This window comes from Brugia malayi (assembly GCF_000002995.4).
Source record: "Brugia malayi strain FR3 genome assembly, contig: Bm_v4_Chr1_scaffold_001, whole genome shotgun sequence".
NCBI lineage: Eukaryota > Metazoa > Nematoda > Chromadorea > Rhabditida > Onchocercidae > Brugia > Brugia malayi.
The window spans coordinates 8,869,681-8,893,544 of record NW_025062475.1 but is presented as its reverse complement, the minus strand read 5'-3'; the positions used below and the strand labels follow the sequence as shown (position 1 = coordinate 8,893,544).

Genomic DNA, 23,864 nt, shown 5'->3' with positions numbered 1-23,864 from the left:
ACTATCTGTCAAAAGTCAAAACACTAATCCCTATTTAGACCACTTTAGGGAATTATGGAAGCAATTAGAAAATTAATTACAAAATGTTTGTTACAAAAGTTAGGTAATGTTATTTATTTAAGGAAGAGAAAGAATACCTAATAACCATTTGATCTTGGTCCATTTAAATTATTTATGCAAAGAGCCTTTTAATCAGAGATGCTTAGAATGGTGAAATAGCTACATCATTTCCTTTAATTTAATTTGCAATAATTTTGCATCTAGCTCAGTTAAAGGGAAGTCAAAGTTCACGTTCATGTAACCCATTTTAAAGTATCATTTATATACTTCGAATTCAATCTGATATCAGTTTGTCAACTACTCTCGTACATTACAATCAGGAATAGTCTGTCCACTTCCATCGCTCAGCAGTACACTTCGAATGTGCGCTATTGTCGTGTCCCATCCGGATCAAGTGGAATTGGAGAAGGACGCACCATTTAGAAGGATCTTCGCAAGCGCTACCGTCGAACATCTGTTGCAGACTTCCTTCCTTCCCGCACCACCTCTACGATTAGTAAATATTTCTCTGCGTGCGTGTGTCCGTATCGGGTGTGTGTCTGCATGTATGTAATATACATGTGTGTGTGTGTGTGTGTCTGTGTATGTATGTATGTGTCTATGCGTGTGCATGTATGTATGTTATGTGTCTGTATGTTATATCCAAACATTCCATTTTTTTAAAATCACAACTAGTAATTTATCTTTTCTTTTAACATTTAAATGAGAGAAGTAAGAAATGTATAAATGATGAGAAGTTGTGATCGTTGTCTTTCCCATCCTCGTATTGTTATCCTCCTATTATTGTTATCTTTGCAATCAATTCTTCCACTCTTCCACTTCCACAGATCATTATCACCTTTGATAGTCTCAAAATGTCTAATTATATGTCAGATCTGATTGTTCATACAAATCATTCTCCATACCATTGGAATTTGTCATTATGAGATTTTTCTCGAAACTGTTTTAAAAGCTTCTACAAGATGTGATAGCGTTTATTTCAAATGCGATTATCTATAACAGTATTGCTAATGCTACTTGCTTCTATTATTACTACATTACCACTACTATTATACATTTTAGCGCTTGGAAGGATTACTCTTAGGATGTTAAGTCAAGTCTCGCTCGCTGCTAATTACAAAACAGCTTTTTTGTCGTCATTGCTACTGATGTCACTGTCACTTCTTTGCATAAACGGCAACAGATTGACAATTATTGTCACTGTGATTGTCGTCAAAAAGGAAGATCACATTGAGCCAGTCCTCAACTAGAAAATATGTTTTGTGAACGAGCGGCGGTAATTGCTGATGCGAAGACGATTATATTTGCATGGAGTATTATTTGTAGCATTCTCTAATCAACGTCTTACAAACATTCTTCCCTTCCAGAAGCACCGCCCGAATTCATTTCCACCCTTTGCACATCTCATTTCATTTATGTTCATTTCCTTCGTTACACTTTTATATCCCGTTTGAAGCCTACCTAAGGACGACATTCCTCTTAGCTCGACCGGATGATGACGATCTGTTGTAAATGTCCCATTCACTTCAGTGTGGCATAGCTTTTAAGCAACACTTTCAGCAATTGTTACTCCAATTAAAGCTTTATATCAACTCATCATCAAACAATGTTATACGTAAAGAAACAACGATTGCTGCAAGCCGTATTATTCTTCTTCTTATCACTTACAGTAAATGGTAGGTTTTCGGTGATTACTATTTACCGAAGTGATCACTCATTTTATCAATATTGCAATTAACTACAAGTTGCAGGGAACCACATTTTATGGGAAAGAAATAAATCTTTAATAAGATGGATTTTGTGATGAATAATATTTGTGATTCTTTTAGATCATTTGCAAACTTCCATATATATTTTTTTAAACTTCAGTTGAGTTCATTTAAATTTATAAAGCGTGAAAAAATGAAATCCATGTATTAAAATTTTCGCAGAATATATGCTTTCTTGAATATGCAAAAAATGAAAGACAATCTAATTCAATCTTCCTTCAACGAATATTTTTGCAACTGTTCTCTTTACCATCGTATTTTCCTTTTTAATTCATTTGAAGTGAGGTATTGGAGAACTGAAGCTTTTAAATTTTAACTTCTTTTTATATTTTTTTGGAAAATATTTTAGAAAATTCTCAAGTTGCTAATTTTTCATTTATTATTCATGTGGATGAATTTTAAATATCGCTTCTAATGCATCAGTTTATAGAATTATTATGATGTGTAGCTAATAGCGAAATTAAACTTTAAATTAATAACCTATTTGAGTGTATGGTAGTACGCTTGAGAATTAATGCTTAATATTTGAAAGAAATTAACGTAATAGATTCAGAAATGGAATTTCATAAGAAATAAACTATTTTTTTGCATTCTATGCATAGTAAGCTTATAAGTCAGATTTGTTTATCTCGATAATGTTAAAATTATCTAAAATTGCACAAAAAAGCAGTCATCTAATTAACATGCATGGATAAGAAGTAAAGAGCCAGAAAATGTCCTCATAATGTCTCCAGAATATAGGTCTCGGAAGGATCTATGAATATCAACGTTACGACGGGTGGTTCAACAATCTTGCTAATCCTCATTGGGGTACTGTGGGTAAGCATTTATTTCCTAAAAAACATTTCATTGCTACTGATAATCAATCTTTCGTCTTGCTCTTATTTATAGTAATCGTTTATGGTCAGCTATGGTCAGTTGTGGTCAGCACTAGAATCTTAAATTATAAACATGAATTTAATGTTTAAAAATTTAGCTTGAAATATTGTCACTAAAAGAAATCCCTTCACGATTTGTATTTCGTAAAAGTATTATAAATAATATCTATCGATAATGAATTAATTAATTTTAAATTACTTATCTCCTCTATCTTTTAGATTCTCCGTACATGAAACACCTTAGAACTTTTTTATATACAAAATTTCAGGATCGCATTTGCACCGTGATGCACCAAGCCGATATGAGGATGGTGTCTACATGCTTAATAATAATTTACCATCCGCGCGAGCCATTTCAGAGTTAGTTTTCAAAGGTCCATCCGGAATACCAAACAAGCGAAATGTCACTACAATGCTTGCCTTTTTTAGTAAGTTCTGGAATTTTTTGATTGGATTAATATTTAAAAAAATAAGCGGAAGAGCTCTTGTCCGATTTCTAAGCAGAATAGTTTTCTTTTTTTTTAAAAAAAAAAAGAAAAGTTTTTTATGAAAAATGTGTTTATGATAACTCGGCGATTCTGAGAATTTTTTTCAACTTTTGTGAATATCTTGTTAAACCACTTTAACTGCAAAAAGAAATTTTTTTACATTTCTACAAAATGAACAAAGCGGCAAAAAATAAGGGTGGGTGGATTCTATGCTCAGTCATTCATTTTTACAATGTTTATTGAGAAACTAAATTAATTATTGGACATTCAGTTTTCTTTGTAAATAAAGGCCAAATATTTTTCTTTCTTTTCAAATAAAAAACGCGATTATGGGAAAATATATTGCTTTAGTAGAAAATAAGATTTAGTTAAGCACAATTAGTTTATTTTGATCTGTATTGTCTTTACACAGTGGATATATCAATAAGATCAAAAAAGTGGAACTTTCCGAGAGATAAAATTGCTGAACTGTTTGAAGGTTACATCAGAAGGTGGAAGTATAAATAGTAGAAGGAGAAGAAAGTAGGAAAGTATTAAAGAAGAATTCATGCTGAAAATGTTTTTCTTTTTTTCTATGAAGAAACTGGTTGCAGGCCAAGTAATTGCATACGAAATTATGCAGTCTACTTTAGTTAGCTGTCCGTTAGAAATGCACAAAATTCCTGTACCGCGCTGTGATGCTATTTTTGATGCCCAATGCATGGGTAAAACAGAAATTCCTTTTGTTCGTGCAAAATATGACAAGAAAACCGGGCATGGCTTTAACGCACCGCGTGAACAAGTAAGCTGTATCTCTGTTCCGGAAACTAAAAGTTTTTATATTATTGAATTACGAGTATAATAATAGTACAAAGGTGGTATTCTATTTCCAGCTTAATTGATATCGATGTACGATAGGTTCTTATAGCGGAAGACATACATAGAACGAGAATTAAGTACTTGTAAGAAACGGGTTTTTGGTCATTAATTGGTGAGGAATGCCTGTGACGTAATTCCGTTTTTTCATCTGTTTGTATTAGAATGGTGCAGATGACATCTTCCGTTTCCAGTTCAGAACGATGCAAGTGTGAACCCGTAAACTTACACTGATCCTTTTTCACTTCTGGATTGTGCTTATATATGGAGAAAAATATAACAAAAAATGAAATGCAGAGATAAGGAATTCGTTGTTGAATGAAATTGAGCGATGTGAAATCCAGAAATTTACATGCTTCTTTTCCTCTTATTACAATATCTTGAAAAAAAAAACTTGATAATAGACTGATCCATCTTACTCAGTCTAATCTTCCTACAAAAAATCATTATTTTACTTTTCACGCAGCATTTTATCCTAATTATTTGAGTAATGATCCTCGAAATCATTTGAATTGTAAAAAAGCTTACGACTTAAGTACTGAATCTTCTTAAAACACCAATTATCAATTAAGTTAATAATTAGACTAATTTAGAAAGACAAGGCACTTTCGAAAATTCATGTATTATCTTCTACACTACATTTCCAGTTGTTGTTCAGGCATCCGAAATATTTCTCGCAACATAAGCTTAGCTAGTAACAAAACAGAGACTTAAATGATCTTAAGAATCAAACTGAATGAGAAGCTCTTATCAATGGTTTCTATCAATATGATTTATCTATTAAGATGCTATAAGCAATTTAACTGAAAATCCAAGAAATTGTAATATTTTTTTTTCTTTTTTTTATAAAGAAATTGTCGTTGTGTGGAAGTTTGGAATTAAGTTGACCAAAAAAATTTTGTTCGTATTTATGAGACGCTTCAATCATGCATTTCACAAATAGCCAAATAATTTAAGTAATGCGTCCTTGGAAGATAAAACGAATAAAAAAGTGAAATAAAAGCAATAATTGTTGAATTCGGAAATGAAAAAATTTTGAAGGAAGATTTTTTCAAAATATTTTATGCTGTATAATTGGATTTTTCGTATTTAGAAAGTAGCAAGAAGTAATTGTAAGTTACTTTTTATGTTGGGAATAGGAAATTTGGTTTATGTAATTTTTTGTAGGTCCTAGTAATTTTTTATAATGAAAATTGAAAGTATGATATTGAAATGACTTGTCTACTATTGAAAAGCATTACTGGAATGAATATTTCTTTTAGTTTGCATAAAGTACCCAAAATTTTATAGTTTTTGTCCGATTCGTTTTAATCAATAATTCAATGAATGGATTAATCTTTTCTCTAATGAAATTCCAATATTTGCTTTATTTATCATCTATGAATATTTGAAATTTCTAGCTTCAACAAATTTTTTTTCTCATCCAAATACATTTCACTGTTTTCATTTTATGGAAAAAGTGAGAAAATTATCCGATTACGGAGTTGGTAATTCTGAGCTTTCTAGACCTGCAGAAATAGAAATTTTCCACCAATATTTTCAAATATTCATTTTTGATCTTTGATGCGGATGTTGAAAGAGAGAAATGAATTAGATTTTCATTTCTATTTTGTAGTTCAGATATCATATTATAAATTAATTCCCAGATATTACGACAAATTTAAACTACAGTCTCAGTTATTCCTTAAATTACAGTCATAGATTTAAATTACAGGCTCAGTTGGCACAAAAAGCATTATTGTTTTTAAATAAAAACATTAAAATAAAAGGTTAAGGTATTTATAAACTGATTAAATTCAAATGAGGATTGATAATCGCCTTTTTGGTAAAGCAGATGCTAACCGAGTTTACCTTAGCTTGTGTTTTAAAAAATTTGTTCTACAACTAATCAAGACTACAAACTTTTCAACTCTGACTAAAGAATTTCAGGAATTGAGACATTAATACAGTTGGAACTTCTTTATTTTTACAGAAAAAATTTGATTGATAGACGCGATGTTACTTCTATATACCGGTTTAGTGGTATTTACGGGTAGGGTTATTTAACATACAATAGAGAGCAAGTGCCACCTTTTGAATTGAATATTTTGTCAAATATTTAATACTGGAATACAATCACATCTATAGAATGTAAATTGCTCACAAATACATCAAGATTAAGCCGCCCAAATGAGATAGTTTCTTATTTTAGCTAACTTTTAAAAAAAATTTGTGATTCTTTCAATCCAAATTTCCCTCAATTATTTCGATTTCAATTCATTGGCTGTTAAAGAGTGAAAAAATGAAATTACAGATGAATGAACGTACAAGCTGGATTGATGCGTCTTTTTTGTACAGCACTCAGGAACCGTGGGTTGCTGCACTTCGCGCTTGGAATAATGGTTCGTTGCTGGAAGGACCTATGAAGGATTATCCTCCTCTAAACGGTCCTCGTATTCCGTTAATCAATCCTGCACCACCACAGATACATCGTTTGATGAATCCCGAACGTCTTTTTAGCAAGTTTTTCTAAATTTTCCCAAATAAAGAGCATCTCACGTCTTATCAGTTATAAATACACCTATCACACCTAAAATAATTTACTTTAAATTTACAGGGTTACAACCTTTCAATTTTTCACTTTCACGTACATGTTGTTCCTATAGTATTTTTTTTAGAATTAATTATACAGACATCATTTTAATGATTAGATGAATTCCAAATTCGAATAAATTTTTAAATTGTTGTCGAAACTAACACTTATTTAAATGATAGGAAAGCTCCGACAATTATTCCATTAAATCAACTGTTGATTTCACTGCAAAACTCATTCACAAATGTTTTTCGATTAAAATTAGAATAGATTCTGTGGAGCAGCAATTTGTATTCCAATTTACAGAGTAATGATAATAATTAAACAGCAAATATTTTGGTGACTAGGAAGAGGAAGGAAGAATATGAATTAAATTTATGCTAATACACAAGTGTCAGAAAAAATTGGCTATACTTTGTAGGTTTCATTAAATCATTGTACCTGATTATTGTTGTTTTCATCAGAATTTCAGTGCTGGGTGATCCTCGTACCAACGAAAATCCGGGTTTGTTAAGCCTGGGTTTAATTTTATATCGATGGCATAACATACAAGCAAAGAGAATTCAAGAAGAACATCCGAATTGGACCGATGAAGAAGTATTTCAGGTTAGGCTTCTTTTTTTTTTGAAAATTTGAATTTCCAATATAATATCTGCTAAACAACGACGATTATAGGGTGCTCGTCGGTGGGTGATCGCAACGCTGCAGAAAATAACATTATATGACTTTTTACCGGTAATGTTAGCTGACGAAAAGGCAATTCCACCCTATGAGAAGTACAAACCTCTTGTACCGCCCGGTATATCGCATGCTTTTGCAACCGCTGCTTTCCGATTTCCTCATACAATTGTAAGTAAATAAGTAAATAAGATGATTCTGTAGAAATTCAAGAAAAGTTTGAGAGACATTTATTTATTTGGTAATGTTAACTAAATGCTCTTTTGTACTTCCTATGAGCCATGTGACTGACGTAATTTATAAGGAGTACAGGTACCGCCCGCCTTGTTACTTCGAAAACGAACAAATGGGAAATGTGAATTTCGTGATGAAGTAGGCGGTTATCCAGCACTAAGATTATGTCAGAATTGGTGGAATGCTCAGGATATCGTGCAGGAATATTCGGTAGATGAAATTGTCCTTGGAATGGCATCGCAAATTGCCGAAGGCGAAGATGCCATTGTTGTTGAGGATTTGCGAGGTATAAGATGTTAAAATAGATTATTTTACTTTTCAAAAAATATCATGAAAGAATCCGATTGTGCACGCCATACTGATTGGTATTAATAAAGATCTGCGGACCATTTAGCAATTATTTTGCAATATTATTTGTGTCGGTTAGATTAAAAAAATTTTTACAAAACGAATTACTTGAATGTAATTTACACTTTTTAGGTTTAAAATGTTTAAGCAATTGTAGATTTTGTCTTTGGTCCAATGCATTTCACCCGTCTGGATGTCGTTTCCAGTTCCATAATGCGTGGCCGTGATAATGGTTTGCCACCGTACAACGAATTACGACAAAGTTACAATCTTCCCATCAAAGATTGGGTAACAATTAATCCTGTGATGTACAAGGAAAAACCGAAGGTATAATTCTGCTCAATTTTGAGAAAAAAGAAAAAAAAAACGGATTTACAAAGTTATTAGAGTTGTTTCTCAAAAGTTTTAAAAGTTTAAGAAATGTTATAGTAAATACCTAAAGGGCTTAAATGCGAATGCTAGTCACAACCTTCTTTTTTTTTGCGTTTCCTACACGTAATTAATATAAATCATTGATGTTTGTTGAAATTTTGTTGTTTTCTCAGATATTTCATGAACTGGAAAAATTGTATGAAGGTGACATATCAAAGCTTGATGCCTACGTTGGTGGAATGTTGGAAACAAACGGTGAAGGACCAGGAGAACTCTTCAGAGCAATCATTCTTGATCAGTTTTTAAGACTGCGTGATGGTGATCGATTTTGGTTCGAAAACACTTGGAATGGGTTCGCTATCTGTTTAATCTCTTTTTCAGTTTATGGTACACTGTACAAATATTAAATAATTTACTAGTTTTTTATTTTTTAAATTCAATCTAGAATCGGAAGAATGCAAAGAGTCAATGAGTTTTGAAAACGAGAAATAGTTCTTAAATTCTTAAAACATAACTCAGAATTTAAGAAATCAGAAACGAAATAGTACTGGAGCTACTTCTCTTTCTTAGGTTATTGCTTATCAAACGAAACGAAAAAGCAGAAATTTCCTTGTACAAAATAATTGAAATAGATAAAATTCTGCGTAGTCGGAACTTCTCTCACATGGAGTCTGTAAATCCATTGGCGTTTTTCAGGATTTTCACTGAGGAGGAAATTGAACAGATACATTCAACAACACTACGTGATATTATCCGAGAAACAACATTTATTGATGAGCACGAATTGCAAGAGAATGTCAGTGTTCGGTTTATTTAAGCGTATTTTTGATTCTCCTTTTCTCTAGACTGCAATATTCGTGGTATTTTCATTTACAGAGAAAGAGAAAGAGAAAAAGAGATATTTTAATAAAGATTTAAAAATTTGTTCCGCAGAAATGCATTGGTTCATCTGTTATTTGTAATTGATGAAACAGACTTGAAAATTATTTACAACTTAGAAATTTTACCTTTTTTTCCCAAAATTTGCATAATTTAATTGTAAAGGTATTTCTTTGGCGCGCTGGTGATCCATGTGGTCAACCGTTTCAAGTAAACACAAGTGGTTTAGAGCCATGCATACCATTCATGCGTTTCGATCATTTCACAGGCAATGAAGTAACATTTATTTTTTCATGCATTGCGCTTGGCATCATTCCACTGAGTATGTTTACTACTTGAAAATGTTAATTATATTGTATTTTTTGGAAAATGTAGAGATTTCTAAGTTAAACATGAAATTTGATCTTTCAATTTTTTTTGAAATGCAAGGTGATTAGTCCATGCAATAGTTTAAATGATATTTTATGAGTACACAAAAAGATAAATTCCACCCATTAAGCCATTCTATGAAATATTTTTATCCAGTGTTTCTTCATATGATGTAATAAAAATTGAATTTCATCCTTAAACAACTGGAAATTACGGTAGTTCTTCAAAATTTTTGAGGTAAATATTTGATTTTAGTTTGCATCGGAATTGGATATATGTTGATACAAAGGAGAAAGAAATTGGGCGGTGATATGGAGCCATGCATTAAAAAATTATTCTTAGAAAGTACCAATTCGAGCAATATTAGGAGCGAACTTATTAAAAAGAATAGTGAGAAGGAAAAATTGCACTTGTCTGGTTTGTCATTTTACATTGTTATCCGTACAGTTGCATTAAGTCTTGGAATTGTTGAATATATATATTATTCAGAATGGCATGCTATGGTCATTGTGAATTGTATTCCTCATTTTTTAACTAATTCCTTATTTTTAACAATTTACTAATTAAATTGTAGTCATTTTACATACCCAGTTCTAAATAGATAATTAAACAAATTATAGCTATCGAATGGCTCAGTAAAAATTACTGTCGATCGGTGATTCTAATTGTTGATGTTACTCCATTGATTCGATTGGAAAAGCCAGGTGGTGGTCTATTGCGATGTCTCGATTTTAGCAATGTCAATTTTGTAAACGTCGTCGTTTCTGATCTGAACAGTTGCACTTGTCCATTCGTTATGATTTCCATCCCAAAACATTATGATTTGGTTTGTCCCCTTTTTTTATCATTATGAAATATCGCATAAAAAATGTTACCAAACCTTTTTCAAATTTCATTTAGCTTGTAATGTTTGAAATCGACTATCTTTAATATTTGCGCCCTGAAGCACTCATAGCTTTTGGAAAGATGATTACCTAGAAAGTAAGTAACATGAACTTATATCGGTTCTGCATAGATTTCAGTGCTTCGGAAATTAATGAAAGCATTTCAGGTTGTTCGTTTGAACAGCGAATGCCAATGTGCTCAGTTCCTTTGTGTTCTGAGCAATGTTTTGAACCGGACCAGTAAACAGTTGGTCATTCGTCGCTGTCCAAATAGCTATATTATCGAAACAGCTGAAACGAGTGAAAGACGACAGGAAAAGCTGGATCATTTCTTCCGAGAAGCTTACGCGAGAGTAATGCCACCTGCCACCATCACTTTTAGCATGATTTATATCGTTTAATACGTAGTAACGCTGATCGAAGCAAACTCCTTTACTGACCTTTTTCATGTGTTCTCCTAATTCCTGCGGTCTATTAGGAAATGAGGCGTAGTATTCAAGTTTTGGGGAAGGCGAAGAAGTCGAAGGAATAAGGCTGAGATTGGCATCCTTTCAGTCATTCAATATATCGCAACTGTCAGAAGATATTAGTGCAGTGTTGCACGAATCGGTTTCGCAGGAAGTCCTTGGCACTGCAATTACTAAAGCAGAGATGGCTGATGCTCTGGGGATGCGTGAAAATGATTTATTTGTTGAACGGATGTTTGCTTGTATGACAAAAGAAGACCCTAATCAGCACATTACATTCCTCAAATTCCTCAGTGTTGTTACTCGATTTGTCAGAGGTACCAAAATTACTTTTTTTTTTTTAATCACTGTAAAAGGATAGTCTTATCACGGGAACTTTCAACCGTTGAAAGCAAGATTACTTAATGCAGCATGAATTTCTTTTTCTGAGCTTTGGAAAAAGACATTTTAGGATCTCTTCGTGATAAGCTTGGACTTCTATTCGATATGTGTGATCGAGAAGGACAGGGAAGAGTCCACAAGAAGGAATTTTGTGACTTTGTTAAGTCATTAAATGTGACAGTTGGAGTAAAAATTGAAGAAGCTATACAAGATGGAGTAATTGATAAAGTACTACAGCAATCTGGAATTAGCATGGACTGCAAGTTTTTATCCTACAAAGATTTCGAAGCTATTTTTAGTAATGTGGATGACATACGACATCCTATTGGAATGCATATGCGCGGTGTCAAGTTAAAATTCAATCTTGATGAGTTCGTATTGCTGCATTGTTGTAGATGGATTTGAAAAAAGAAATGAAATAGATAAATAAAGAGAAGATTTAAGTAAAGAAAATTATGGAAGTAAATTTAGAACTACTGGTGTGATTGCACAAATATACTGTCTTTTGAAGGACAGAAAGTATGAATAGTTTTGCAATACAAAACGAAGAGATTGGATGTGTTCATATCAGCTGGTATCTTTCAACAATATCATATTTGGAAACATATCGTCAGCATATTGTTATTATCTTCTTTTTCACTGCTATTAATCTGTTACTATTCTCTGAACGATTTTGGCGTAAGTTTATACATTATTTAATTGATAAACTGAAGTGTTAGGCTCTTATTGCATCCTTAGTGTTTTTATAAGTATTTAATGAATGTTTAAACATTTGTAGATTATCGATATGAAACGGAGCACCGCGATCTGCGACGTGTTATGGGTGTAGGTATAGCAGTTACACGTGGTGCTGCCGCATCTTTATCCTTTTGTATGGGACTCATTTTGATCACAGTTTGCCAAAATATTATCACGTTATTACGTGAAACTCCATTTCGCGAATATCTGCCTCTTGATTCAGCGATAGCATTCCATAAACTTGTAGCAATGACAGCTGGCTTCTGGGCTACGGTACATACGGTTGGACACTGTATCAATTTCTATCATGTGGCAACGCAGAGTCAAGATGGCTTACAATGTCTCTTCCAAGAAGCTGTTTTTGGGTAAACTTTTCAGTTAGCTTACATTTATGAGTGTGAAATGATCCATTTAACTCTTTTTTAGGAATGTAAAGTCATATAGTTTGCTCAGTTTGAAATACTTAAAAAGTTTCAAAAAAAACCCAATTTCAGTTCAAATTTCTTGCCCTCAATTAGTTACTGGCTTTACGGTACCACAACTGGAATAACAGGAATTCTACTGGTAGCTCTTATGAGTATCACCTATGTATTTTCAACGCCAGCTATTATGAGGGAAGCATATCACGCTTTTAAGATCACTCATCTTCTGAATATCCTAATTTATGCAGTTACTGTGCTTCATGGGCTTCCAAAACTTTTGGATGTTAGTTTAGAATTCACATATTTCAATAATTTTGCAAAGAAAAGTTAATGGAAAGTGCTATTTCATATTGTACGCTCATTTCTCTTTGCTTAACTTTACTTAAAGATGAAATCATTCAACAGTAATTTAATCAGGCGAATATAGCATTGTAGTTTCTAGCATTTATTAAATGCTTGCGGTTATACAAAGCTGATATTTAAATTTGTTTAACTTGCAACATCATATCACCACTGAAAATAAGCTTTTTCGTAACCTTCTCACTACTGTTGGTAAAAGTCGGAAGTGATCCTTTTTATGCTTCCATTTAGCTTATAAAAAATTTTCCAGGATTAAACATTTTAATTACAGAGTCCCAAATTTCTATATTACGTAGCTGGCCCGATTGCTCTGTTTGTAATAGACCGTATTATTGGTATGCGACAACAGTATAAAAGATTACAAATTCTGAGCGGTGCAATACTACCGTCAGGTATGCTTTAGATGACTTACTGGTTTAACCTACATTACATTAATAAAATAGGATGGAATGGGAAATTTTTATATCATTGATGTGTGGGTATTTTCCTCCTACTTCATTTTAGTTGTTCCCGGAAAATAATGCTAACAAGATAACCAAATTTAGATGAAATTAGATTTAAACTTATGCATCAACTAAAATCACAAAATTTAAAAATTTCTTTGCATATGAAAAAATTTTTTGAATATGTAAGTTTGAAGTAATTGTAATCAAAGTGATTCATACTCAAAAAAAAAATTATTGGCAAGATCTACTCAACGGAATTTTATTAAGCGAAATTACAAATAGAACTAAGGACTGTTTTAAATCAAAGAAAATTAATTGATGAAAATAGGAGAAATAGATTTGCAGAACAAAATAACGAGACTGACAATAATGGGCGCATTCGCTTCACTTAGATGGATTTTAGAATAAAATATGAAATGTTCCTAGTTTTAAGCAGCTTTCTGGTTTCGGATAAATATTTCAAAATTCCATTAGACTCAAAATATGCTTATAATTCTCTGATAAAGGTGATGTGACTATTTTCGATAAATGAGACGAAACGTTTCGAAAATTCATCAAATCTCATCTGCGATAAGTTTCTAACATCTGTATCGGGTTTATCTTTATACATTACTCTAAAAGTAGTTGACATTTTAAGTTTCAAAAATTTTCAAATAATTTATTTTCTAGATATTATCTACATTCAATTCAAGAGACCAAATTCATTCCGATTTCGTTCTGGTCAATGGGTGCGTATTTCATGCCCGGCATTTTCATGTACATTTAATGAGCTTCATGCATTTTCTTTGGCCTCTGCACCACAGGCGTCAACGCTGGAACTGTATATCAAAGCGGTTGGCCCATGGACCTGGAATCTACGAAATCAGATCGCTTGCTCACATTCCAATGGGGTACCTTATCCAGTACTTCATTTACATGGGCCATACGGTGACGGGAATCAGGTATGTCTTATGCACACATAGCATTGCTAGACCAAAATGTGGAATTTGATATGAAATAATCAGCAATTCAGACTGAAAGCAGCATTTTGCAAATTTAAATAAAGCAATGCGACAACATCCTTTTTATTTTAGGATTGGCGTAATTTCGAAATTGCCGTGTTGATAGGTGGTGGTATTGGTGTGACTCCGTATGCGTCCATACTCACTGATCTTGTCACTGAAAAAATGTCTGGCCGATATACAAATGTTAAATGTGAAAAGGCATGTTTCTGCTTGCAAACTCACTTTTGTGCTTTGAAAAATTTTTAATTAAAAAGAAGTGAAGAAATAGATATAAAGGATTTTTCATAAGGTACAAAGGGGCTTGTATAATTTTAAGGTTTCTCAGAGGATGATTCTTTGGAAAAAGCTCATCTATAACAGGAGTGTGGGAGTATAGTGAATGTGTATGGTTCGTCACAATATTCATTTCTTCAGTCCTCCAAGTTAATTCAATAACTAAAGCATTGATAACTTTTTACTACGGTAGGCTTATGATTTAGGGCAGCTAAAGGTAATTTGGTTGCAGTTCAGAGATCTAATATTTTAGGTTTACTTCATTTGGGTATGCTCGACACATAAGAATTACGAGTGGTTCATCGAAGTTTTACACAATGTGGAAGAATTGGACAAGGAAGATTTGCTAGAAATACATATTTTTGTCACACAATTCTTTCATAAATTTGATCTTCGAACCACAATGCTTGTACGATATGCTATTTGGTTTTTTGAGTGTAAATTCATAACCTTCTCGAATTTTAAAGTGTTACTTCCCACTGGCCACTACTAATATTACTTAATAATGAATAATACAGTTTTACTGCACATGTTTACTTTTAGTACATTTGTGAGAAACACTTCCGAAGTGACAGCAATGGTCGAAGTATGTTTACAGGCCTTAATGCTGTGAATCATTTCGGTCGTCCAAATTTCGAGGCCCTCTTCAAATTCATACAAAACAAACACAGAGATGTAAGTTTCACATAACATAATGTATTTCATTGAAATTGAACAATTAGCAAATCGAATAGAATTGATGAAGAAAAATTGGTAATCAGACATTTGCATATTTAAAAGTGATGAGCAGGGTATGCAGGTCGAGATCTATTTTTGAGTCAGATAATTCTTAATTTATATTCTTTTTAGATTTGAACCTCAGTTGTACAGTTTTTTGTAGGTCCAAGCAGTTGGCGTATTCAGCTGTGGTCCAAATTCAATCAATAAGGAAATCCGAAAAGCATGCAGAGAAGTAAATAGGGTTCGAAGCGCAGCATCATTCTGTCATCGATTTGAAACATTCTGATAATATCATTTGAAGTGAAGGTTTATTCATGGGAACACTGACAATTTGCTCATGCTCGAAATTCATTTTGAAAGTATCACTTTACTCGAATTATTAATTTAACTCCAACTATTAATTATTGTTAATTAGCTTAATTTAATGAGAGCACTCGTGTTTGCATTTCGTCCATTTCTTATCAAGGATATTCTACACTTCTTGGCCATATCTTTCGAGAAGTTAGCCTTACATATTATTCACTGCTGTATAAATAAACTTGCCCGACTCTTTGATCTCACTTTGTCTTTCATTTATCTGCCAAATTCGTACAGTCTTGATGAAGTAGTTTTATTGTTTACTTTATTATTTTGTTCATCTATTAGCTGTATTTTCCAGTATTCTGCAAGAAATTTATTCTAAATGCTAATTTGTGCTTCTGGAATCTTCCAGAAGACCATGCTGAAGAACTGGCTTGAATCATTCTAGAACTTTTCTGCTTACAAGAATCAATAAATTTGAAACGAACTAATTCGCTAGACACCAACTACTGATTCATTTTATTCTCCATTTAATACTCTTTAGCTCAATTGCTTCCTTAACAGCACTCCGTTTATATTTAGTCGAGTTGGAAAAGATAGTTTTACTAGTGATAACAATTGGAAAAATGTACAAACTCCAGTGAGTTAGCTGTCTTTTTTTCCTTCTCTTCTTTCCTTTACCATTGATTATTTGCCCTTTCTTCACTTTAATCATCGAAATAAATGTATTCCAATAAAATTATCAAAATTTCATTCAAGGTTAACTGCCTTTTCTCATTTTGGAGATTACACTATTTTGTATAAAATAAACATCCACGAAATTAAATCAGTTTTATTCCCCAAAGGTTCGGTGCCATCCAGTAGGATCTTTTTTTTAATGAATAAAAATTATTTCAAGGTATGAGCATATCAAAATTAGATCATGAATGTAAAGTCAGCCTTGTAGATCAATTCGCAAGCACCAGGAAATTCCCAATTCATCAAATTAATATCTGTATAGCTCTACATATACGTTCGGCGGAAAACTCTTAATTTAATTAGAGGTAATATTTAATAATACTTATTCAAATAAATTGGTTGAAGATCTGATAAGCAAGACGTGAAAGTGCCAAAGAAGTGGATAATGGAGCATAGTCAGAATATTTATCGGCAAAACTTAAATTGTTACAATGAGGGAACTTTAGGAAAGAAATCATGCTTTCTTTTTGGCAGCGATGACCAAATGTCCTCGCTTGGTCAAATTTGATGTCAGAGTCTTCGTATCTACATCCGACGGAAGCTTATAGGTACGACTAATTTCACGTTTAATTTCTCCATAATGCTCGGCACGTGATTCATGTCTGCAGTGAATGACCAGATTATCGCCAGCAACTTTTACCTAAAATTTGAGGGTACGAACTAGATCTTTGCAACTTTAGTTCTATGAAAGTTCTTCAGTACTCACAACAATCAGTTCTAATTAGTGGGAATTGTTCAGATAAGTAGATAATACTTTCCTAGACAGATTTGAAGTTTGTGTACTGAAAGTAAATATACAAATTAGGTAATAAGACAAGTAAAAAACTTTATTCTCGAATTTGCTCTAATTCCATCAGATATTTTGCTATATTTGCATGAAAAATCGACCTAAGAAATTTTGTTAGAAAGAAATTAAAAAAATGCCAAGAACGTAAGCATTTTTTTTTTATTCCTCATTTATGACCATCTTACCCTCATTTACAGATGTGTAAAAGCTTCTAATTCCATCTTTTAAATTTCGCTCTTTCATTATCCAAATGTCTTTCCCTTTTAACAAAAACTACGATCATTACCTTTTATCATAATTGCTATGAACACCAACTAATCACAGAATTATCTCGCCTAACCGACCCTACAGCAAACTATAAATTATAAATAAAAAAATAAAAACTATAAATTCAATTAAACCTCGATTTCCTTCGGCGTGAAGAATGATGCATCCAAACCGACTTCAAACTTATCATTCGTGTTGGTTACTTTAATCACCTCATCGTTGTGCTGTAAGGGCCAATCCCACTGCTCCGCACTCCAGTTGTGCGTTAGTTCCACTACCTTTTCTTCCATCCTTAAAGAAAATAAAAAAAAAAAAAAAAAAAAAACTCAAAGAGGTTTTAAAAGATTTCTCGTAAGTCGGAATTATATTTACCGATTAGCTATGTCAAGAAATGTCAAGAATTATTGTCTGATGTTAATATTATCCAGCTTCTCACAAAGTTCACAGTACTTTGAATACGATCTAACATAGAATTCATGGAGATATTATTATCAAGCTAAGTTTAATTCGTTCTATAAGATATGCTACTTGAAAAATAAGCCTTGCACCACCAATATTCTTTCTAGATATAGTAACACAATAATAAATATACAATAGTTAATATACAGTAGCACAGTAATAAAGATGTTTAGGTCACGTAATTCCATATTTTTGAGAATTTTGAAAAGAGGGCCTTACTTAATGATCTTAAGTGATTTTGTGTCCTTTTGATGTGATACTATTAAAGACATTCAGATGAAAGATAGTTGATGAGGCGTAGGATGACGGAAATTGAATCTCATGTAGTTGAGATAGTACGCTGATGGATGTCAGTTGTACTGTCAACATTGATTAGATAATGTGATAAGCTGGATGAAAAGGACACAAAAGCAAATGTAGCAAATATTTCTTCTCATCCTACACTACCAATTTCAGCAACAGCCTGCACTTTTATGGTTCTTGCAATGAAAGGACAGAAAAACTCTCTGGCACATCCTTTATTGTCATCTAAAATTTTTCACGTGAAGAAAAGAACTGATTTAATCAAATATGAGTAACAAAGGCAACATACCTGTCGAGTAGTCTAACAATAACAAAAGATATTTGCAAACTGAAAATGAACTGGAAGGAGGAATGAAACGAAGGTAACGTCGTCACATGTAATGCAAAAAAAAGAAAATATTTCATTTAGAAAACAAAAATGGATTCATGTTTTAAAAAGAATTGCACTGATGAAAGTTAAGCTACAATGAAAAAGAAAGGAATGGTAGAAAGAAGGAAGGGAAGGAAGAAAACCACAGGTAAAGCAAGACAAAATGCACCTATAGCTTGGTCTCAAGCTACCCTCTCGTCACTATCCCATCCATCCTTTAGTCTGTCCTAACTGTTTCTTCAAAATACTCACTGATGTGTAATATTTTACTTCCTCTCCTGAGTGGCTCCGATTATCCTCAAAAAACAACATTGTGAGGGGAAACACTGCAGATATGTGGAAGGAATGTTGTCTTTCGTAATGTCGGAGAATGATCAGAGTGGTAGTACTGCGATTTGATGCCATCCAGCTTTTTCATTAAGCGCTCATTCTATCTCTTAGACATTTTTTTTTTTGTAGTAGCTTTCTGCACTGTTGGACAACTCAGTGGTTTACCTTTGTTTTTATCTTCTTCCTCTCTCCCTGCTTTCTTTCTTTTTACTTATTGATGAACTGTCAGCAATGATGCATCATTTATAACACTACCAATCCCAATTAACTTAAAATTCTCCGAAAAAAATCATTTCCGGAATCCCATCGCTATTACCCGCATACTTATCCTGTAAATGATCTCGAATCACCTGTGATCTTAACACCCAGGTTTCATCACTTGCAGACGTGTAACGTGAAAGTTCCTGCAACAGTTCCTTCTGTGGTAAGCGAACAAAAAAGACTAGTAGATGTTGATACTGCCAGTGACCTCTACGTTGTCCATAATTCACGAAAAGATTCAACCAAAAAAGCTTTAATTTCAATGAAATCTACTATGCGTAACATTGAAATTGTCTCAAGCACCAAAGTCATGTCATGTCACCCATCAATTCTACACATTTCACTTCAGTCAAGGAAAAAGCAAATTAAATGACCACATAACATTGGAGTTAAACATCCAAAAATCACTTATAAATAATCCAATTGGTTTCCAGCATCGAGCAACTTTATCGTAATCCTCCTTTAATATATGTACTCAAATAATATCGCTGGAGGTTCATCATTAATTTGTGATATTTAGTTTTTTGATGCATCACTAATATGATTGCTACCTTTACTGGAACAAAAAATAATCAAAATAACAAACAATTGAACACTAGACATAAGAAACATAAAATGTAATAACAATATCACTTCCAGTGCAGATCTGGATAGGATCATTTAAAAATCTGTTGTAGCAGAAGGAATCTTGTCAACAACTGGTGAATTAAATTCAAAAGTAATGTAGAGAATACTCTTGGAAATGAGCGAGCAAATTTGAGGGAAGTGATAAAGCATAATCAATAAGTAAACGATAAAAAGGCTGCAGCTCTAAACAAGTTTGATAAAAAAAAAATCACAAAATATTTTGAAAAATCCTTGCCATTCAAAGGAAATGGGACGAGTCTTTCTTTTGAAATCTTCAAATTTTCTAACAAAAAGAATTGCAGAAATTGGGAGAAAATCAAAAATGAAGTAGAACTAAAGGTTTAATAAACAATAAAAAATTTTTAAACAGAATAAAATTCATAGTGAGAAAGGACAAAATAGATTCAAAAGACAATCACATCAAAACAAGAAAGTGATGGAATACATCCAGAAGGTCCACTTTTCACATAATTCGGGCTCTTTTTCAGAAGGCCAAATCTCCTCCCCCCCCTCCCCTCTCTATACACTGATTTTACTGAAAAACCTTCGTTTCGTTTTAGAGTCTATGTAAGCATGCATAAGATTCCTTTTCTAAAAAATAACTGAGCATCTACAATTCGATTTTACTTCGAAACGAAATAGAGGCATGCTTTTTCATGAAGTTAATGAGGTCATCTAAGTCACGATTTCCTTTGTATTTGATTGGTTCCTTCTTTTTACCAGCTGGTGCAAAATAAATTGTTGGAAAACCACTCACATCGTAATTCTTCGGAATATCATTGGCTGTTGCATCAATTTTTACAAGTAGCAAATTTGATTCACTTTTTAATTTCACTGCCAACTCTTTGTATTTTGACTCGAATGCCTAGAATTGAAACATTATAGCAAGGTTTGTCTCGGAAGTTTATAAGGTTCAACGCATTTCAAATCTTTAATTTTCAATTCCAGATTTTTAATGTCAATGTAATTCAGCAGTTTTTATATGAGGATTAAAACTTTAAAAAAACAATAAATATACCTTACAAAGCCCACACCACGGTGCATAAAACTCCATCAGCACATCCTTCGTTTCATCAAACACAACCTGAGCGAAATTTGATGCAACGACAGTTTTCACTGGACCCTTATTATCTTTTGGCAATGGCGCAGATTTCATAAAAGGTTTTATTTTACCTTCAAAAAAAGATGAACTAAAACGAGTTTATTAAGTTAAAATTCATAACATTAAACGACAGTACTCATTTAATAAATATCTGTAAATTTATTCGGAGTAGTAAACCCCTATAATTTGTATACCTGAAGATAGTTTTTTCATGAAAGCTTGTAAATTCTCAGATAATTCATCATCGAATTCATTCGGACGCATCGGGTACTTTTTACCATCATAACCGAAAACTAAAACATTATGCTCAAGCCCACTGTCACCCAATCCCACCTGAAATATATGAAGCCAAAATCACAACGAGTTTCTGTTCAAAAACGTTTGAGTTATTTAAGCATGCATTCTACAAATGTCGTAAATGTAAAACCACCAGCACTTCATTTTTTAGTGATTTCAGAAGAAGATAATCTAAACTAAATATATAAAAATGATGATAAACCAACCGCTATAAGCTCATCTGCAAACTCGCTTTCGTCTGAAATTGCAAAATGATACTTATGTTTCCTATATTCATTTGCAATATCTAACACCTGAAAAATGCAAATCAAAAAATAATATGCAACTCATCTCAAAAAGCTGACGTATTAAATTTGGGAAATGGGATAGATCTCAAACGAACAATGCTAGTACATTTTTAAAAAAATAAGAAATATATCAAACTTAAACTTTCCAACATCCATTAACACGAAGAAAAACTAGCATTATATATGTAATAGATATTCTGGAAACTTAAAATGCTTAACCTAAAGAATGTAAAATAACTGGACAAATAACCCAACCTTTTTCCTCCAGTATTGTGTTCCTTCGCGATATTCTACTGAGAAGTCAATATTATAATAAATTACAACAAGAGGGAGTTTAGTATATCTGGTGGCAACATTTTTTTTGGTTCTTTGACCCACAAGAGGTGTTGAATTTTCTTGAAAAAATCTTACCAAATCTTCCACAGTACCATCCTCCTATAAAATATCAGAATTATGGTTATATGCTAAGCATTTTAACGATTAAATCCAGCAAACTGGCAGATCGATTTCCCAGATAAGCAGTAAGTTATGTCGCTGGAGGATAATAACTGAAAACGCATGCCTTTTGGTAAACAATTTGCTTCGACTCGTATTTGCTCCAGTATATTTCAGGGAAAAAAATAACTATTTGGTCAGAATCAATTTTAAAATATTTTTTAGTGTTCACTTGCAAACAAACAGCAATACTGAAATCATTTCGCACCATTTCAGCTAAAAAGAAAGGAAATCAGTTAAGCTACTTAAATTGCAAATGTCGATCTGAATTGAAAACCAGAATAAAAACAAACTAGTATGAAAAAAATATTTTCAACTAGTATTCTCATTTCCATTTTCTAATATTTTCATTTAGCTGTAGAAACTATTTTTCCTAAAAGATTTCTATGGAAACTGTAGAAGGAAAACTTTTAACGGCAGAAAAATTCATTGTCATCTTCACTCTGCAGGTGGATGTGATACAGATAATAGAGGCGGAATAAAGTCTTCCATCAGTTATAAGAAGCTAACCTGCTTCACTTAAAGATTCCAGTAGTTCTGCTTTTCCATCACTGAAAAAACCAATGACTGTTATATCATCTTTGCGCATAAAATGCTGAGCCTCCTTCACACTGTTAATTTTTCTTAAAGCAGGTTCAGCCTGTTCAAGCATGTGTTTCACAATACCTAAAATGCAACATTAAAAAATATGTGAAAAATAAAAGATATTTGCATGCTAATTTTTCGGCAGAAAATATACCCTCTGTATCACGAGGTCCTTTGTAATCAAATTTCTTTCCGTTTCGGAAGATGTACAATGTTGGATAGCCAGTGATATCAAATTCCGCTGATAAACTCTTCTCAACTGTAGAATCCACTTCTGCAAGCATTATACCTGCACTCTGAAAAAAAATATTCCTGTCTTGTAAAATTTCTTCTCAATCTAGTTCGTGATTTAGATCTAAGCAATCTTCCCACTATGTCCTTTTGAAGTTTATTAAAAAAGTGACTTGAAGTAGTTCAAACATACTTTTAATTTTCTCGCAGCTTTTTCATATTCAGGTGCGAGTTTCCTACAATGACCACACCATGGCGCATAGAATTTGACTAATACGAGTTGGTGTAAAGTGATAAATCCACTAAATTTTTCTTTCGTTAATTTCGCAACAGCTAGCGGAGGTGCCTTATAAGTGGGATCTGTTTTCTCCAAAACCCACTGTATAATCTCTGAAATTAGTTATGAAGTTATTCAAAATTAGCTACAAAAATTTCAAAATTCACTGAAATATTTGATACCGTTAGATTCTAATCCTCCATCGTAAACGATTGGATCTTTGTCATTTTGCCAAAATTTTAGTGTTGGAAATTCTTCGATGTTGTAACTGAAATAACTTCATATATATTCAGAATTTAATCTAATTTAAACGCTTAACTACTACTTGTCGTTGTTAACAGAACATAGGCTTTTCACTGTTTTAATTGTTGTGGTAAGCATGGAGCATATGACACATGAGTAAGCGTATCAAATTGATAATGAATATCTGACTTATTATACAGGTGGTTTAAACATTAAAAAAGTTTTAAAAATAAAAGCAATAAAATTTAATTCTACGTTTCTGCAAGTTTTGTTTCAACGGTAGCATCCACTTTAGCCAATGGCACCTTCAGTTTCTTAGCAGCCTTTGCATACTCCGGTGCCAGCGCTTTACAGTGGCCACACCTTCAAATTCATTTTTCAGAAATAAAAGTTTATTGTGAAATAAATGCAGAATTCTACAATAACCTATGTAATACTATAAAGTAAATTATTCTGTACGATAAGCACGTACAACACGCAATCACTTAAAAAGCAATTAAAGGCCTTTAAGGAACAACGAAAAAAGCTGTATTTACCAGGGAGCATAAAATTCTACTAGTGCTGTTGGATGTTGCTGAAGGAAGGACATGAAATTTCTCTCATTCAAAACAAAGACACCACCATTTTGTTGAAATTCGCTTTCTTTCTCTTCCACAGATACACACTCAAGCAGATATATCAGGATTAGACTTATCCTTAACAGCATTA

General features: G+C 32.7%; 3 protein-coding genes across 4 annotated transcripts; 1 reads left to right on the top strand and 2 right to left on the bottom strand.

The window, feature by feature from the left end:
• Positions 1 to 1,666: 1,666 nt before the first annotated feature.
• Positions 1,667 to 15,483, top strand: Bm4466 (Uncharacterized protein; the record flags this gene model as incomplete). The annotated part of the gene is made up of 27 exons (XM_043077196.1): positions 1,667 to 1,736; positions 2,571 to 2,648; positions 2,977 to 3,135; positions 3,789 to 3,976; positions 6,344 to 6,548; positions 7,095 to 7,228; positions 7,298 to 7,471; positions 7,613 to 7,820; positions 8,040 to 8,209; positions 8,428 to 8,606; positions 8,951 to 9,050; positions 9,299 to 9,455; positions 9,758 to 9,919; positions 10,123 to 10,328; positions 10,554 to 10,739; positions 10,942 to 11,170; positions 11,305 to 11,605; positions 11,746 to 11,912; positions 12,013 to 12,337; positions 12,467 to 12,677; positions 13,026 to 13,146; positions 13,870 to 14,073; positions 14,104 to 14,141; positions 14,274 to 14,402; positions 14,731 to 14,886; positions 15,021 to 15,152; positions 15,358 to 15,483. The coding sequence occupies 27 exons, from the start codon at positions 1,667 to 1,669 to the stop codon at positions 15,481 to 15,483; spliced, it is 4,515 nt and encodes a 1,504-aa protein (XP_042933130.1).
• Positions 15,484 to 16,689: 1,206 nt separating this feature from the next.
• Positions 16,690 to 18,456, bottom strand: Bm2195 (Uncharacterized protein; the record flags this gene model as incomplete). 2 transcript variants are annotated; one of them, XM_043077195.1, is made up of 3 exons in its annotated part: positions 16,690 to 16,875; positions 17,424 to 17,580; positions 18,341 to 18,456. In XM_043077195.1, the coding sequence occupies 3 exons, from the start codon at positions 18,454 to 18,456 to the stop codon at positions 16,690 to 16,692; spliced, it is 459 nt and encodes a 152-aa protein (XP_042933129.1). The 2 variants fall into 2 exon arrangements, with proteins under 2 accessions (XP_042933129.1, XP_001900590.1); XM_001900555.2 differs by lacking the exon at positions 18,341 to 18,456 and having other exon boundaries at positions 17,424 to 17,579.
• Positions 18,457 to 20,249: 1,793 nt separating this feature from the next.
• Bm2197 (Uncharacterized protein) lies at positions 20,250 to 23,862 on the bottom strand (the record flags this gene model as incomplete). Its single annotated transcript, XM_043077194.1, has 12 exons — positions 20,250 to 20,504; positions 20,658 to 20,812; positions 20,936 to 21,074; positions 21,245 to 21,331; positions 21,581 to 21,760; positions 21,888 to 22,036; positions 22,331 to 22,486; positions 22,560 to 22,701; positions 22,830 to 23,026; positions 23,096 to 23,181; positions 23,412 to 23,519; positions 23,693 to 23,862. The coding sequence occupies 12 exons, from the start codon at positions 23,860 to 23,862 to the stop codon at positions 20,250 to 20,252; spliced, it is 1,824 nt and encodes a 607-aa protein (XP_042933128.1).
• Positions 23,863 to 23,864: the final 2 nt, after the last annotated feature.